Source organism: Entelurus aequoreus, linkage group LG13 (genome assembly GCF_033978785.1).
Source record: "Entelurus aequoreus isolate RoL-2023_Sb linkage group LG13, RoL_Eaeq_v1.1, whole genome shotgun sequence".
Classification (NCBI taxonomy): Eukaryota; Metazoa; Chordata; class Actinopteri; order Syngnathiformes; family Syngnathidae; genus Entelurus; species Entelurus aequoreus.
In genome coordinates, this window is record NC_084743.1 from 27,098,134 (window position 1) to 27,115,633 (window position 17,500).

At 38.0% G+C, this 17,500-nt stretch overlaps 1 protein-coding gene across 4 annotated transcripts in view; it reads left to right on the forward strand.

Annotated features, from left to right (window-relative positions):
• Window positions 1-17,500, forward strand: part of LOC133663802 (transmembrane protein 163a-like) — a 106,966-nt gene that overhangs the window by 89,429 nt on the left and 37 nt on the right. For all 4 annotated transcript variants that reach the window (XM_062068504.1, XM_062068503.1, XM_062068506.1 and 1 more), the window contains exons 5-9: window positions 3,851-3,942; window positions 5,405-5,501; window positions 12,352-12,463; window positions 15,045-15,186; window positions 15,297-17,500. The exon at window positions 15,297-17,500 is cut by the window's right edge and continues 37 nt beyond it. In XM_062068504.1, coding sequence (XP_061924488.1) covers window positions 3,851-3,942; window positions 5,405-5,501; window positions 12,352-12,463; window positions 15,045-15,186; window positions 15,297-15,357 — 504 coding nt within the window. In that variant the 3' untranslated portion in view covers window positions 15,358-17,500. The remainder of the gene's footprint in view (window positions 1-3,850; window positions 3,943-5,404; window positions 5,502-12,351; window positions 12,464-15,044; window positions 15,187-15,296) is intronic.

Below are 17,500 nucleotides of genomic sequence, written 5' to 3' on the forward strand. Positions count from 1 at the left end.
ACCTTTGTTAGTTCGGAATCTGGGTTTAACGTGGTTAGTGGAGCTCCCCCTGGTGTTGTGGTTATGGCGGTCATTTACGTTAAGGAAGTAGTTTGACATGTACTTCGGTATCAGGGAGGTGTAGTGGATTTTATAGACTAGGCTCAGTGCAAGTTGTTTAACTCTGTCCTCCACCTTGAGCCAGCCCACTTTAGAGAAGTGGGTAGGAGTGAGGTGGGATCTGGGGTGGAGGTCTAGAAGTAACCTGACTAGCTTGTTCTGAGATGTTTGGAGTTTAGATTTGAGGGTTTTGGAGGTGCTAGGGTACCAGGAGGTGCATGCGTAATCGAAAAAGGGTTGAACGAGAGTTCCTGCCAGAATCCTCAAGGTGCTTTTGTTGACCAGAGAGGAGATTCTGTAGATAAATCTCGTTCGTTGGGTAACCTTTCTGATTACCTTGGTTGCCATTTTATCACAGGAAAGGTTAGCCTCTAGAATGGAACCTAGGTAGGTGACCTCATCTTTCCTGGTGATAACAATGTCACCCACTTTTATGGTGAAGTCATTGACTTTCTTAAGGTTGATGTGGGACCCAAACAGGATGGATTCTGTTTTACCCAAGTGTATGGATAGCTTGTTGTCAGCGAGCCAGGTGCAAGTTCTACACAGCTCAGCACTGAGGATTTTCTCCACCTGTGACTTGTCCTTGCCGGATACCAGCAGGGCAGAGTCATCCGCAAACAAAAACAATTCACAGTCGCATGCCGATGACATGTCATTTATGTATATTAGGAACAGTAAAGGTCCCAATATACTGCCTTGGGGGACTCCACAGCTCACCGAGAGGGGGGGGGGACACGGTGCCGTTCACCTCTACCACCTGCTCCCTCCCCTCCAAGTAAGATTGCATCCAGCTCCATGAGGTTTTGTTAAATCCGATTGCTCTGAGCTTATCCAACAGTATAGCGTGGTTAACGGTGTCAAAGGCCTTCTGAAGGTCCAGCATGACCATGCTGCAGTATTTGCCCGCGTCCACCTCATGTTTGATGTGGTCGGTCAGATAGAGAAGACATGTGTCAGTGGAGTGGTTAGTTCTGAAGCCGAATTGGAATTTGTACATGAGTTTATTAGTGGCAAGGTAACTATCGACCTGTTCATAAACTATTTTCTCCAGTACTTTCGAAATGGAGCTGAGAATAGAAACAGGTCGGTAGTTGCCAGGTTCCAATTTGCTTCCTTTTTTTAAAGAGGGGAGTTACTCTTGCTATCTTAAAATCTTTTGGTACTTGGCCTTGTGTAATTGATAGGTTTATTATGTGCGTGATGATCGGGGCAATGATGGAGGCAGAGTCCCTGAGGAATCTGGAGGGAATATTATCAAGGCCGGTGGCCTTGTTAGGGTGGAGCGCGCTCAATTTTTTAAACACCTCATCAGCTGTGACCATTTCTAATTTGAAATCATCGTTGGATACTCCTAGCTTTCTGTAGAAGGCTTTAATGTGTTCTACACCAAAGCGACCAGAGTGGTGGGACAGCTTGTTGACAAGAGTTGCGGCTATGCTGGTGAAAAAGATGTTAAGTCTGCTAGCTACCGCCATTTTGTCTGTAATGAGGGAGTCACCCTCCTTGATGCTGATGTTGGTGAGTCTTGTTTTAAGTTTCTGGCTGCAACCAGGAAGCTGGTTGTTGAGAATTTTCCAGAGCTCACGTGGCTTATTTGTGTTTTCCTCTATTTTGTCGTTAATGTAATAAACTTGCTGAAGGATCTGAAGACAGGCGCATCTTTGCGTTGAATATCTGTATTCAGATCCCCAGTTATAATTTTCTCCACGTTGTCTGTCCCTGCCAAGCATTCTTCCAAAGCCCCATAGAAATCACTCTGATTAGGGGGTCTATAAACAGTCCCTATTAGTACCGGCTTAGCGTTTTTAAATTTGATTTCCGCCCACACAGATTCCAGGTCATTGTGGTTAAGATCAGTGCGAGTTATGTATTTTATATCTTGGTGAATATACATACAAACGCCCCCACCGTGTTTATTCCTATCCTTTCTGTTAACCGAAAAGTTTTCTATTTCTATCTCTGAGTCAGAAATACTTTGATCAAATTTGGTTTCAGAGAAACACAAACTTTTTACCTTCGTGTTGAGGAACATTTCTCTGATTTGGTCGAGTTTGGCTCCAGAGAAGCTGTTCACATTGTGTAGTCCACTGCAACCAAAAAGAGCATCAGAGTCCGCTGTGTTGTGGTACTGACCAGAAAAGTTCTTGGTTGTTATTGCTGTTGAAGTTGAAGAAGAGAAGGGAGAGAGAGGAGAGAGAGAGAGAGGCATCTTCCTCCAGGTGAAGGGGGGGGGGAGGGGGAGGGGCGGAGTTGGAGAGGGGGAGGCCAGGTAGGGTTGCTGGGGGTGGATTTCCTTTTGGCGGGCTTTTTTGAGGACAAAGAGAATAACAAAAATGTTTTTGTAAAGGCGCCTCTAAATCGAGTGTATGCCGCGTCCTCGACCGTCGTGGACCGGGGAGAGGCCGCGTGGACCCCTGCCATCTCGTGCAGTTCCCCGCCATCATCGATGACTGGTTCGCCCTCCACCGCCGCCGCTGCGTCGTTCACCGCCGCTGAGTCGATGCCTTCTCCTCCATTGGTGCTTCGGTCTTCCATTTCCAGGAAAAACAGGAAAAGAAAAACTAATTTCCGTGTAGCGACATTAGCATGCTAACAGACTTATTGGCTTGTGTGCACTCTACTTAGGTCATACACCTGAGGTTTCTTACTCAATACACATTAGTATGGTATCGGAAATTTAGTTACAAGTACTCTCCGATACCTATATCTCCAAAAAGTTCCTATACCTCCAAAAATCAATGATTGAAGGATTTACTGAAAGTTTGCATAAGAAACGGTACAGTTTCATGACAGTACAGATTTACTGGTACAAGGTCAACTAAAAAGAAATTATGCAAGAAAGCCTGAGCTTGTTTCAATTTAAATCCTTTTTGTGTTAACTCATAGTGTTGAAAAACATTCATATGTTTGTAGAACACAGTACTGTACAGAAAGTAACAATATGTAATTAAGTGATTTAAAATTTTGTGATTTAATTACCGTATTTAATTACCGCCGATGAGCGGGGGGGTGGGGGGGGGTGTTTTTAATCGGTCGGTGGTTGGGGACCATTGGTCTATATGGTACATGGACAACAAATATTACTTTTAAAGTGCTACTGAGCTTGAATGAACGAGAAAGCAGGTCGGACATTGTTGAGTTTGAGTTCACGCAAGTCTTTTATATATATGTGCTATGTTATATAGAACTGCCAAAGATAATTTTTTTTAAACAGTTAAACTTATTTATGCTCATCAAATCTCTTGAAGAATTTTGATCATGGTTTTTTCTGGTTAAAGGGCACCTACATTATATATTACACTTAACAATATTGAGATTCATTTGGTTTTCAGTAAAAAGCATAACATACCAGTATTACAGTTTGTTAAAAAATAGCAGTTATTATGTGTGTCAGGTCTTAAGAGAAAGTGTGTAAACTTAATTTTTATATCCTATTCTAACAATGTTGCAATCAAAAACTTTATGCAATTTTATATAAAGAAAAAAAATTCAAAAATCCCTGGCAAAATGTCAGACCGCTAACATTCAAACTGAATAATCATATCAAATAAGGAACATTTGTGACGCCCATTTTGGGCCCTGGGGTTGCACAAGGGTTAAATTAATTTCTCACAGATGCAGTGTTATAAAAGTACCCAACTGTCATAATGTGAGTTAATACACCAGTGTGTTGTTCAGTGTTGGAGCTTCCACGTCTAATAATTATTTCCTCTGCTTTGTCTTTGTGACTCTGACATTGTCCATGTAGTTTGACGCCACCTTGGATATTCTGTCATCAATCATTGTCCTCTGGCGCTACAGCAATGCAGCTGCTGTGTATTCTGCACACCGGGAGTACCTGTGAGTGTAAATGTCATTTTATACTATCAAAGGTATGTCTTACACCTTCACATTCGCACAGTTAATTCGATTAGTCTTAGACCTACTGATGTTGTTTATGCACTGAAACCCCAAAATTCTAATGCCAAAGTCTAAAGATTTAAACCTTTTTTGAGCCTAATTATTTGAGAAATAATTGAATGCATGGAAACGCACTGCAAAAAAGTTAACCTTTGATTTCTTGAGTTGCTGATACGCAACATTACGATTGTTGTTCTCCATAAATTGTGTTGAATTTAGAATTACCTTTTGAAGTTTCTACCGTCTACAGTAGTGGTTCTCAACCTTTTTTCAGTGATGTACCCCCTGTGAACATTTTTTTAATTCAAGTACCCCCTAATCAGAGCTAAGCATTTTTGGTTGAAAAAAAGAGATAAAGAAGTAAAATACAGCACTATGTCATCAGTTTCTGATTTATTACATTGTATAACAGAGCAAAATATTGCTCATTTGTAGTGGTCTTTCTTGAACTATTTGGGGAAAAAAATATATAAAAATAACTAAAAACTTTTTGAAAAATAAACAAGTGATTCAATTATAAATAAAGATTTCTACACATAGAAGTAATCATCAACTTAAAGTGCCCTCTTTGGGGATTGTAATAGAGATCCATCTGGATTCATGAACTTAATTCTAAACATTTCTTCACAAAAAAATACATCTTTAACATCAATATTTATGGAACATGTCCACAAAAAATCTAGCTGTCAACATTGAATATTGCATTGTTGCATTTCTTTTCACAATTCTTTTTGACAGACATTTTAGTGAGGGTCAAACCATCATGGCATGGGGGAAACTCTGGGTTTATGGTAATGAATGGAATAGCCTACTTGATTTGATGTTCAGTTTATGAACTTACATTCATATTTTGTTGAAGTATTATTCAATAAATATATTTATAAAGGATTTTTGAATTGTTGTTATTTTATGGAATATTTTAAAAAAATCTCACGTACCCCTTGGCATACCTTCAAGTACCCCCATTTGAGAACCACTGGTCTACAGGATAAACCTTGGTTTGAATTTAAAAAAACAAAAAAAAAGCCAAAGTATAGCATTTTGCTTAATAGATTGATGGATGGAAATCACACCAAATAATATTAAATGTCTATTAGTGCAAGTCGTCCTAATGGGAATGGGAAAATGGTTACTACAAACAAAGTGTCAATGTTCATGGGAGTAATTGACAAATTATTAATCTCTAATTGGTTCTGCTCTCGGCTGTCTGATTATACGAAGTTTGTGTCTTGTTTATGCGCTTGGTGCAAATCCCAAAACTGTTGCAAGTCTTTAGTCCTATCCGGGTTTCTGGAATCCTAATTCAAACAACAGAGTAACTAAGAAATGTCGCTTCAAAATATAATTTTGATGCACCCAGATTATACTTGCTGAAGTCCAGTGTCTCGTTCTTTTTCTGCAGAGCATGCGTAGTCCTTGGTGTTTTGTTTCTGCTCTGCTCCTTCTGCATTCTTGGAAAGGCCATCCATAATCTGGTCACCAGGATGCCCCCGGAAGTGGTAAGAAAATACATACTTTTGAACAAACACATTGTTACACATTATTACGATACGTTGTATCGTAATAATGCATATTGATGACTAGGGATTGTTTACTGAGTATCCATGGCCATACCATTGAGGACACTGAGGTCATGTGCTCGGTATTTATTTAAGTGACAAAAAGAAGATATGACTGACTGCAAATTAGGGTTGTACAGTATACCGGTATTGGTATAGTACCGCGATACTAATGAATCATATTCGGTACTATACCGCCTCTAAGAAGTACCGGTTAGTAAATGAACAAGTAGATTAATAATCAATTTTTACAGTTTGTCCCTCAAAATGTCGACAAAATAATAGAATGATAAATGACACAATATGTTACTGCATATGTCAGCAGACTAATTAGGAGCCTTTGTTTGTTTACTTACTACTAAAAGGCAAGTTGTCTAGTATGTTCACTATTTTATTTAAGGACAAACTTGCAATACGAAACATATGTTTAATGTACTGTAAGATTTTTTGTTAAAATAAAGCCAATAATGCAATTTTTTGTGGTCCCATTTATTTAGAGAAGTATCAAAAAGTACCGAAAAGTATCGTAATACATTTTGGTACCGGTGCCAAAATATTGGTATCGGGACAACACTACTGCAAATATACTTTGTGCTGGACATCGTGTGTGCTGTACATCACCACGCAGTAGATCATCCTCTCCTAATATACGATCTTTGTTTATGCACAGCCCGCTACAACTCCAGACAACGTACTGCAATTCAGTCCACTTTACTTTAAAAATGATCCGATCCAAAATGTGCTGTAAACATAACGGTAACATTAAATTATACTGACGTAACTAATGTTGGTTTCACAAGAAATTGATGTGAAACGCTGTCGGTATAATACCGTTGTCCTTGGGGGGCCCGTTTTGTGTGAAGAAATCATGTGAAATGTAAATTATTGAATGACAAGGCGCTTCATATGAAATTTTACCCCAAATGTTTTCCTGGCCAAGTCATGCTCTGTTACTGATTAGAATATGAAGATAGATTTTCCCTTTTAAATTCCGGCGCTTCTAGTGGTGTGCATCACTAGTACATGAAATTCAAATCATAAGGTTCTGTCAACGGGACCAAAGTGTGCACAAGGAAATGTTCTAGATGCCCATTTTGAAAGCATAAAAAGCAGGCGAAAAAACGGTTTTATGTTTTGGGTATAACCTTTTTCAAAATTTTGTGTGTTCGTCACAGTTTAATGAGTAAAAGGTTTGAAGCATAACTGGAAAGAGTGGAACAAAAAGTGAACTATTGTTTCTCCTTTTCAGGCAGCAAAATTGCATTGAGGGAATAAAGAGTGCAACATTTGGGAAGCCTTATTTGCGACATGTCTTGGTTCGATGCCTCTCAAAGCGAGCTGTCTGCACCCGCTGCCTGATTTAATATAGAAAGCTGAGATTGTGCCTCCCATGCTGCCACTGTGTGAAAGAGCGACAGAAGGGCCGCACACACACCACATAGAGTATGTTTAGACGCACATATTAGTCGTTTTCTGCTATAGTTCGTTCTCCCTGTGTTTTCACACTTGTCTGTGAAAAGTGAAGTCCTTGGTTTATATGCACAAGCTCTAATTCGATTTTTGGCCTATTGCAGTGTTCCTCCAAAACGCTACGGGGCAATTTCAGCTCGTTTAGCTTTAAACAAGGAAGAGAATACTACATTACACATAGTAGCTAACTGCAACTGGTAGAATTTACAAGCCAGCTGTTCCAATGGATAACATAGCTTTCTAAAGTGTGCTCAGTTACATTTAGAAGTGTACTACTGACATCTGCTTTGACTTTTATGGTTATGGTGCTCCACAAAAGAGTGGAAAAAAGGTTATGCGCTCCTGTAGTGTACTACCGGCATTATGTGTGCATGGAAACACTCATTTTCCTCCACATTCATGTTATTGTATTGTTGAGCGAGCAGCACGCATCCATAATCTGTAACACCTTTTCAATATAGGATCGCAATCAAGACAACAAACTATTATTAGCACGCTGACACGCACACTGCAGGGAGGCGGTGACCCATCACAACAGCAGCGCACTCATGCAACTGGAATGATCCAAACGCAAGAAAATGCATAGTGTAGTTTTTTTTTCGTATGACATATATCATAATAATACATTTCTTCAATGAAAAACGGACCAAATTGTATCAGTTGATTTGTTTAATCAACCTCAGTCATCCAGCAACATTAAAAGTATAAAACAATATTGCTGAATTGTCTATGTGGAGTATATTTTCTTTCTGACAGTCAAAATATGTTGACACACACACACACAGGACGGAGGATTCTCTGTCCATCGTCTGTCTTTGCAGCGCAATCACACGTTTTCTCACAGCCGCGTTCATAGATGTGTCAGATGGCACATACAGTACTTTCCAGACGTACTAAATTAAGACGTAAAACAGCGCCCGCAGAGCAGTTTAAGTCTTGGCAGATCACAGTGCGCGTGCTGTATGTTTATATTTACATCTCCTCCTCTGTGTTGTGGGTGATTTAATGATCAGCATATATTTTCATATTTTAGAAGACAGACACACTAAATGAATTGCACTTCTTATTCTGCCCACTTAAAATCCTCTACGCACAAGTTTAGTACAAACCCCAAAACCAGTGAAGTTGGCACGTTGTGTAAATAGTAAAATAAAAACAGAATACAAAGATTTGCTAATCCTTTTCAACCTATTTTCAATTGAATAGACTGCAAAGACAAGATAATTAACGTTCGAACTGGAAAACGTTATTTTTTTGCAAATATTAGCTCATTTGGAATTTGATGTCTGCAACATGTTTCAAAAAAGCTGGCACAAGTGGCAAAAAAGACTGAGAAAGTTGAAGAATGCTCATCAAACTCTTATTTGGAACATCCCACAGGTGAACAGGCTAATTGGGAACAGATGAGTGCCATGATTGGGTATAAAAGCAGCTTCCATGAAATGCTTAGTCTTTCAAAAACAAGGATGGGGCGAGAGTTACCACTTTGAACAAATGCATGAGCTTTTGCAAGGAATTTAGGGATTTCACCATCTATGTTCCCTAATATCATCAAAAGGTTCAGAGAATCTGGAGAAATCACTGCACGTAAGCTGCTAAGGCTGTGACCTTCAATCCCTCAGGCTGTACAGCATCAACAAGCGACATCAGTGTGTAAAGGATATCACCACATGGGCTCATAAATACTTCAGAAAACCACTGTCAGTAACTACAGTTGGTCGCTACATCTGTAAGTGCAAGTTAAAACTGTATTATGCAAAGCGAAAACCATTTATCAACAACGCCGCCAGCTTTGCTGGGCCCGAGCTCATCTCAGATGGACTGATGCAAAATGGAAAAGTGTTCTGTGGTCTGACGAGTCCACATTTCAAATTGTTTTTGGAAACTGTGGACATCGTGTCCTCCGGACCAAAGAGGAAAAGAATCATCCAGATTGTTATAGGCGCAAAGTTCAAAAGCCAGCATCTGTGATGTATTAGTGCCCAAGGCATGGGTAACTTACACATCTGTGAAGGTACCATTAATGCTGAAAGGTACATACAGGTTTTGCCATCCAAGCAACGTTATCATGGACGCCCCTGCTTATTTCAGCAAGACAATGCCAAGCCACGTGTTACAACAGGGTGGCTTTGTAGTAAAAGAGTGCAGGTACTAGACTGGCCTGCCTGGAGTCCAGACCTGTCTCCTATTAAAAATGTCTGGCACAATATGAAGCCTAAAATACCACAACAGAGACCCCGGACTGTTGAACAACTTAAGCTGTACATCAAGCAAGAATAGGAAAGAATTCCTCCTGAAAAGCTTCAAAAATTGGTCTCCTCAGTTCCCAAACGTTTACTGAGTGTTGTTAAAAGGAAAGACCATGTAACACAGTGGTAAAAATGCCCTAGTGCCAACTGTTTTGCAACGTGTTGCTGCCATTAAACTTTAAGTTAATGATTATTTAAAAAAATTAAGTTCCTCAGTTCGAACATTAAATATATTGTCTTTGCAGTCTAAGTTGAAAATAATTTGCAAATCATTGTATTCTGTTTATATTTACGAATTACACAACGTGCCAACTTCACTGGTTTTGGGTTTTGTAGATCAACTTTGCGTGTGCTATTAAGTTTTGCACGCCTTTTAGCTCACGCAAACCTTTAGTAAATCAGGCCCGTAGTCTATTTAGGAAACAAATGAAGAAACGCTTTGAACCCTGAAACATTTCGAACTGTCAACTACTGTACCTCAGTTTAAAACACGGTTAAACTTTACTTATTTAAAACTGTTTCCACATCATTTCTGTTTTTATATAATACTTTCAACTTCAATGCAATTTACCATCCCTCTGCCAGAGGATGATCTTGCTGGTATTTAGTGGCTGCAGGGAGCCCTTTTTGCACTGCACATCATTTCAAATCTGGACTTTAGACTTGATATTACTACTTTTAACTCTTGCACAATATTAAGATGTCATGTATACTTTGTTTTTGTTGCAGCAACAGTAGAACAAAAACAACTCACAGAGAGGATGTTGGAATGGTATATACAGCGACTTTTCCTCATTTCCTACCATCGTTTAAATGAATCCAAAGGCTACGTGTGCTTCGTCGTACTTCCGAGTCTTATTATTCTGGTTATCGTCACTTGTTATTCTTGACGACTCTTCCTTTATTATGTTCATTCTGTCACAATATTTTCCATCTCTCCGCCTGCGTTTACTTTGTACACGTGTTCCTGTGCACTTCTGCCTCCTAGCTGCAGGCTTGCTTATTGTTTTAACTGAATACTAGAGTATAGACACAAATTATAAAGATTTCCTATTTATTTTCTCCTGATAGATTTTTCACCACTGGGTCTGGATCATACTGTGCACTAGATTTATTTTGCCTCGCCATTTTCCCTCCTAATAAAAAGGGCTTTTACCTGCACATTGCCTTCCCTGTTCTGCATCCTGGGGTCCAGACCAGATAATTTAAAAGTATATATGGAAGAGGCAACTCTTTCCAATCAAATAGTCTACATGTATTAATTCAAACTTTTAAAAGTTCAACATCTGATTAAGGTGTTTGCATGTGTTTTAAGTAGCTGTTTCAACCTAAATCCATCTTTTTTTTATTGGATGTATTTTACAAAGATTGTTCCTCATAACGCATTTTACAGAAGTGACCTGGCCAAGAATGGAATCCAAACCTTTACGAGGGAAAACGTTTGTCTTTATTATATCATACTGTGCCTGAACCCATTTAACACCTAAAGCACATTCATAATAATAATGATGTATTATTATAATTTGTATTATGCATATTTCTGTGTAACAGCTAATCTCTATCTTACATTCTGAAGTAAAATAAAATTTCACCGATTTTATAACCATATTTAAGTGACTAATTAATTAATTAAAATGAATTCCCTGGCCACTTTATACTGTATTAGATATAAAAAAAACTAAACTTTATTTTTGCAAAATGAAATTTAATTATTCAGGGAGATTCTCTAGATATGTCTGGGTTATGGTAATCCTGTCTATAAAAATTGAAAACCTATTTAAGCTTATAAAAAAATAGTTTCAACCAAATCAATGCAATAATTAGTACAGGGGTCGGCAACCCAAAATGGTGAAAGAGCCATATTGGTTATAATGAAGGCAACACATGACATAAGTGTTTATATTAGTCTACTATCAAAGGCTGATGCAAATCTTCATTGATAGAAATGTTGTATTTTAATTTTTATTCTACACATTTTTGCAAGATTGGAAATCATTAGTAATACAGAGGCTTCTCACAGGATGAGATAAATTCTGGAAATTACTGGCTCAGAATGGCCAAAAGGTATAGATGTGTGTGTTGAAGTTTAAGGAAACATTAGGCTGTCTTCTTCTAATGGATTTATTACAATCTTTGCAAGCTGGGTAATGTTTGCTGTGGTCTGGAAAAACATGGCCCACAAACAACTGAGAAATGCAGGTAATATTATATACAGATAATGTGTCATGAGACATGCACATGTAAATTAAATACACAGAGGACATAAGTAAAGGAAATTGAATGAGCTCAAATACACCTACAAACGAGGCATAATGATGCAATATGTACATACAGCTAGCCTAAATAGCATGTTAGCATCGATTAGCTTGCAGTAATGGATTGACCAATTATGCCTGATAATCACTCCAGCAAATCAATAAAATCAACAAAGCTCACCTTTGTGCATTCACGCACAGTATAAAACGTTTGGTGGACAAAATGAGACAAAGGGGTGGCATAAAACATGTCTTTCTGTGGCAGCATTGGAGAAAGTTGTACATGTGAACAAACTATGAGTTCAAGGATCGCTGAAATTAGTAGGACAAAACGGTGCTTGCCAAATACTCTCATCAGTGAAGCATGTTTAATACAAACAGTGGAATTTCTAACAATTAAGAAGGTTTGTATCATGTTTGTTCTCCTACAGAAAATATATTAAAACAAACAAAAAAAAAATTTCTTCATATTTTTCCATTTTTACACATCTCTGAAATAGGTCCAGGGAGCCACTAGGGCAGCGCTAAAGAGCGGCATGCTCTTTAGCGACCCTCCGAATTAGTATTTTGGTGCATGTAAACAAACCAAGAGTGTGTGTTTGGGGTGGGATGAGGGCCCAGAATTTTGTGCTACGCCCCTGACTGAAAGCATGTGTTCAGGCGAGCTTGATGCAGGTGTTTCCAGGAGACTAGTGGGAACGTTACTCCAAATAGGGAAGATGGCTGCATGTACCTGATGTCCAGTTTTCATTGTTGTCCATTACTTTAAGTCAATGTGATCAAATAATCTGTCTTTTTGCCCTTTCTATCCTTTAGGATGACTTCCTCTTTAGTGTGTCCATCTTGAGTGGATTCGTGTGTACTATGCTGGCTATTGCCAAGTTCATGTTGGGAAGAGTGCTGACCAGTCGTGCTCTCATCACTGACGGTAAGACATCTGTGGTTGAATTTGGTAATGTCGAATAAGATGCAAATGAAAGAGATTTTCACCAAATGCAGAGAAAGCAATTGCGATGGAATGCAAATTATAACGATCAAACCCATAGAAAATTGTCTGCAGCATCATGTGAGACAGTTGCACTCACAGTTCGAGTGAAGGAATAGGTATGGTACAACAACAATGGATCCTTTGGTCTCAGTCCAATACACCTATAGCTGCTGCTTTCAGACCTTGGATTGATTTCCCACCAGACTACACTTACTCCAGGCTTGACAATTACCCAATGTGCTTGATTTCACACGAGGAAATATAGAATAATGGTGGATATGCACAGAGTATTCATGTCTGACATGATCTGAATATATATTAACATCTTTTGTACTTTGATGAAAATAATATTCTCTTTTCATGCCAGCTAATGGAAAAGCTCTGCCATGCCATGGTGTGTGATACCTCATGCTGTGGTCTGTATAATAATATGTAGCACGTCATTATAAAATCTATTATGTCTGTCTGAGACATTCAAAATATCCGTATCAAAAAAAAGTTAAAACCACATTACTATCATTATATTTGTACAAATAAAAAAGAAAGTGACTTTGTTAAGGCTCTGGAAAGTCTCAAGGGGAGTTATAGAAAAACACCAAATTTACTTTGAAATGAAATGACCAAGGGCCTTGCATGGATTTCTTACGAAAAATTGGTGTATGCTTAAATCCAGAAAACATAATACACACAAACAAATTCTGATCCATTTTTATTAAGGGCCACATCGAAATTATGGTTGCCCTTAGAGGGCCACTTTAAATGGTGTGGCGGACTACCTATTACCAAATCTGTGTTATATGTGTTTTATGTTGCACGATTGCACCAAGAAAAATTCCTAGTTTGTGAACCTGTTCTCAAACAATGGCAATAAAAACTATTCTGATTCTGATTAAATGAAGTGGCAGACCACGTTAAATGATATGGAAGACCATTTTGAATGACGTGGTGGATCATATTAAATGATGTGGCAGTGTGAAAATATGGGAAAATGACTACAAATGTGCGCTTCAATCACTAACAGTGTTACAAAAAAGATCAATTAGAATAATACATAATGTTGGATATAGAGAACATACAAACACTTTATTTATTGATTCAAAAATATTGAGTTTCAGCAGCTAAAATTATGTACAAAGCAAACTACAACCTGCTACCCAAGAATGTACAACAATTCTTCTCAACAAAAGAGGAGAAATATAACCTTAAAGGAAAATCTGATTTAAAACATTTGTATGCATGTACAACACTTAAGACCTTTAGCATGTCAGTGCGTGGAATTAAATTATGGAATGGATTAAGCAAAGAAATCAAACAAAGCACCAATATGATTAAGTTTAAGAGGCTGTTCAAACTACAAGTGTTCACAAAGTACAAAGAAGAATAGTTAGCATAAAGATCTTGAACTTAAAAAAAAAAGAGGGATAATTATTATTTGTGTTTAATATTTGTTTACTTACTTATGGTATATGTATTTATTAATTATGTATTAATTCGGATTGGAGCTGAGATAGGCTCCAGCGACCCCCCGCGACCCCAAAAGGGACAATATATTTGTTGTTTTAATATGGTTTCTGTAGGAGGACAAACCTTCCTAATTGTTAGAAAGCCCACTGTTTATATCAAACATGCTTCACTGATGAGAGTATTTGGCCAGCGCCATTTTGTCCTGCTAATTTCGGCTGTCCTTGAACTCACCGTAGTTTGTTTATGTGTACAACTTTTTCCGACGCTGCCACAGAAAGATGTGTTTTATGCCACTTCTTCTTTGTCTCATTTTGTTCACCAAACGTTTTATGCTGTGCGTGAATGCACAAAGGTGAGCTTTGTTGATGTTATTGACTTGCGTGGAGTGATAATAATCCATGCTAACCTGCTATTTAGGCTAGCTGTGTGTACATATTGCATCATTACACTCGTTTGTAGCTATATTTAAGTTTATTTAATTTCCTTTACTTATGTCCTCTGTGTATTTAATTTATATTTGCATGTCTCATTATACATTATCTGTATGTAATATTGACTGCATTTCTGATTGTGTTCCATGTTGTTCCAGACCACAGCAAACGTTACCCAGCTTGCAAAGATTGTTATAAATCCTTTAAAATGTGTTGCCAATTCCTTTAACTTGGGCACACTCATCTTTACCTTTGGGAGTTAGAGTTAGACACTTACTTACATAAGACTTACATGAGGCTTTTAACTTTTTGCGGCTCCAGACAGATTTGTTTTCTGTATTTTTGGTCCAATATGGCTCTTTCAACATGTTGGGTTGCCGACTTCTAACCTACAGTATACCTACAAGGTATAATGAGAAACTCATGGTTGTATTCAAACCTCAGTATAACACTTGCTTTGTTATATGTTACACTACACTTTCAGTTGGGTTTACAACTGGAAGTACGTGCAAATAAACTGCCATTGGTGTGTAAATGAGACTCATTCATGAGCTTGGATTATCATTTGATTTAATGTGACTTCATAAACATCCAATAAACACCATTCATGACATCTCTCGTTTCAGGGTTCAACTCTCTGGTCGGCGGCATCATGGGATTTTCTATTCTGATCAGTGCCCAAGTCTACAAGGACCATCCTAATGTTTGGTTCCTGGATGGCATGATCGGCGTTCTCATTGGACTCATCCTTTTAGCATATGGGGTCAAGTAAGGCACCTTTTATATGACCTGTCAATATTACCTTTAGAATGTGAATTATGTAAATATGTTACATATTACTATACTGTAGTATAGCAGCTTTGATTCTGTCTGCACAGACTTTTGAAGGACATGGTGCCCCTTGTGAGACAAACAAGGAACTACGAGCGATTCGAGTGAGCTTCCTCAACCATTCGACTGGCTGCCCCCTGCTGTCGTCTCCCTCACTTTCTTACACACTTCAATAGTGCTGTCTTGCACATGCACATGGGCGCTACGTGCATACTTCCTTGCCATTACACACACACACACATATACTGTATGATATGCTGCATTCATGCGTTCTCAGATATTCATATGCTCACACATGCACAGACAAACACACTCTTTATAAGGAAAAAAAAAAACGACGGTGCATTTATTCCTGTTTTAAGCCTCTTCTTTCGTCCTCAACTTTTTGCTGAGTAAGAAAATTGAGAGACAGCAACTGAATAATTACAGTTAAGACCGTTTCTTAATACGTACACCTCTTAGACAAAATGTAGCAGCACAACTCTAATATTTGTCAAACACAAGCGTGCATTCAATAGTCTAATTTTTAATACATTTATGTCCTGTTTTTTAAGGGTATTCAGACTTAACTGATTTGTTGAAGTCATATTTATTTATTTATTTAATTAATCCGTATTCAGTCCTGTTTACAAACAGTAAGTGGATTTTATTTAAAAGTTTTAAAAAAACGGTGTCTCCCCATCAATTAAATCTTGCATTGTTTACTTTAACGATGCCTGCGTCGATTCTCAGTCATGCAGGTCATGGTAATCCTCAAAGGTTGGATAGAGGCACACTTGACTCTTTAGGTTGAATGTTTTAGGTATAGAGTTTCCCTATTTACCGTATTTTCCGGAGCGCACCGGTATATAAGCCGCAACCGCTAAATTTTAGGGGAAAAAAATATGTTTACATATATTAGCCGCACCGGACTACCAGCCTCGGATATATACGTTGCGAAATTAGTTATTTACACAAAAATATTTTTTTAATGTTTATTTACTTACCTTAATTGTTCCCAAACGGTGTCTGTAACACGGTAGTAACACGTCTGATCAAACAAAACAGAAGTCATGGTCATGGACCTGCTAGCTGCGGAAGCTAGCGCTCCAATCAGCTAAACATATTCAATAACTCCACTGTGACGTCTTAGTGAGTTTGTTGAGGAATTTGAGAAAGTGAAACAATACAAAAAGAATGCCATTTTAAGGTAATAATACTAACACGGACACTCGTAAATGTGTTAGCATATTAACTAATGCTCTTGACACTAGCGTTATTACATTATGATAGCTCGTACAAAAAAATACAATACAAAATACTACAGACATCAAACACGGGGCGGTTTAGTAAGTATAAACAGTTTTAGTTGTATTGCAAAACTTGCAATGAAGAATCCATACGAGTAGAAACACTATGGAAATGGGCATGCTGGTAGTATGATTTTTTTTTTTAAACAAAAACTAGTGCAGTCAGGGAGTGCACAGCAAGCAAAACAGCTGTCTTCCGAACATGATCCAGCCCCGTCCATAAAAACAATGCCAATTAGGGAAAGGTGTGAGAGCCGGCAGTCTCTGAGACACAGGAAGTGGGAACTAGAAATAGGAGCGCTGGAAAAGGAAATAACACCATAACAGTGTAATAATACATCTCAGTCCAAATGGTCATTGAGAATCATGACATCGTCAACATACAAGAAGAGGTAAGTTTCCTCCATTCAACCTTTGCAGATTACTTTCTAACAATGTGTTTAAGGCAAAAGTGAACAGCTCTTAAACTACAACATAACAGTGTTTTTTCTGATTAAAATCAATACTCATGTTTTGTAGCATGTTCTCAGGTTTGATCATCAATGTGAAAGCACTAAAGACGTAGTCATCTCTGTGCCATAATGTTATTTGTTACGCGTTTTCATTTCCACATTCATTTGGGAAACTGGATTCAAGAAACAATGCACAAAGACTAAAACCACAACATTGCAACTCTGCAGAGACAGTTTGACTGTACGTTCTCACCAGCATATGTTGTGCATGTTCCCATCATTAGACTTTGCCACTATGAACAGAATGTAAATACAAACACACCCAATCTGTCCATATGTTGAATATACTGTTGTCTCCATCCATATCAAACGTCACAAATAGTAGTACTATTGAGCCAAAATAGTATTAGAGGATTAATTTTCAAAAGTGTTGCTTAGTTCAAATGTTTACTCTATAGTGTTTGTATTCTGTAAATATTGTTTTACATATTAGTGATAAAATTAACCTCC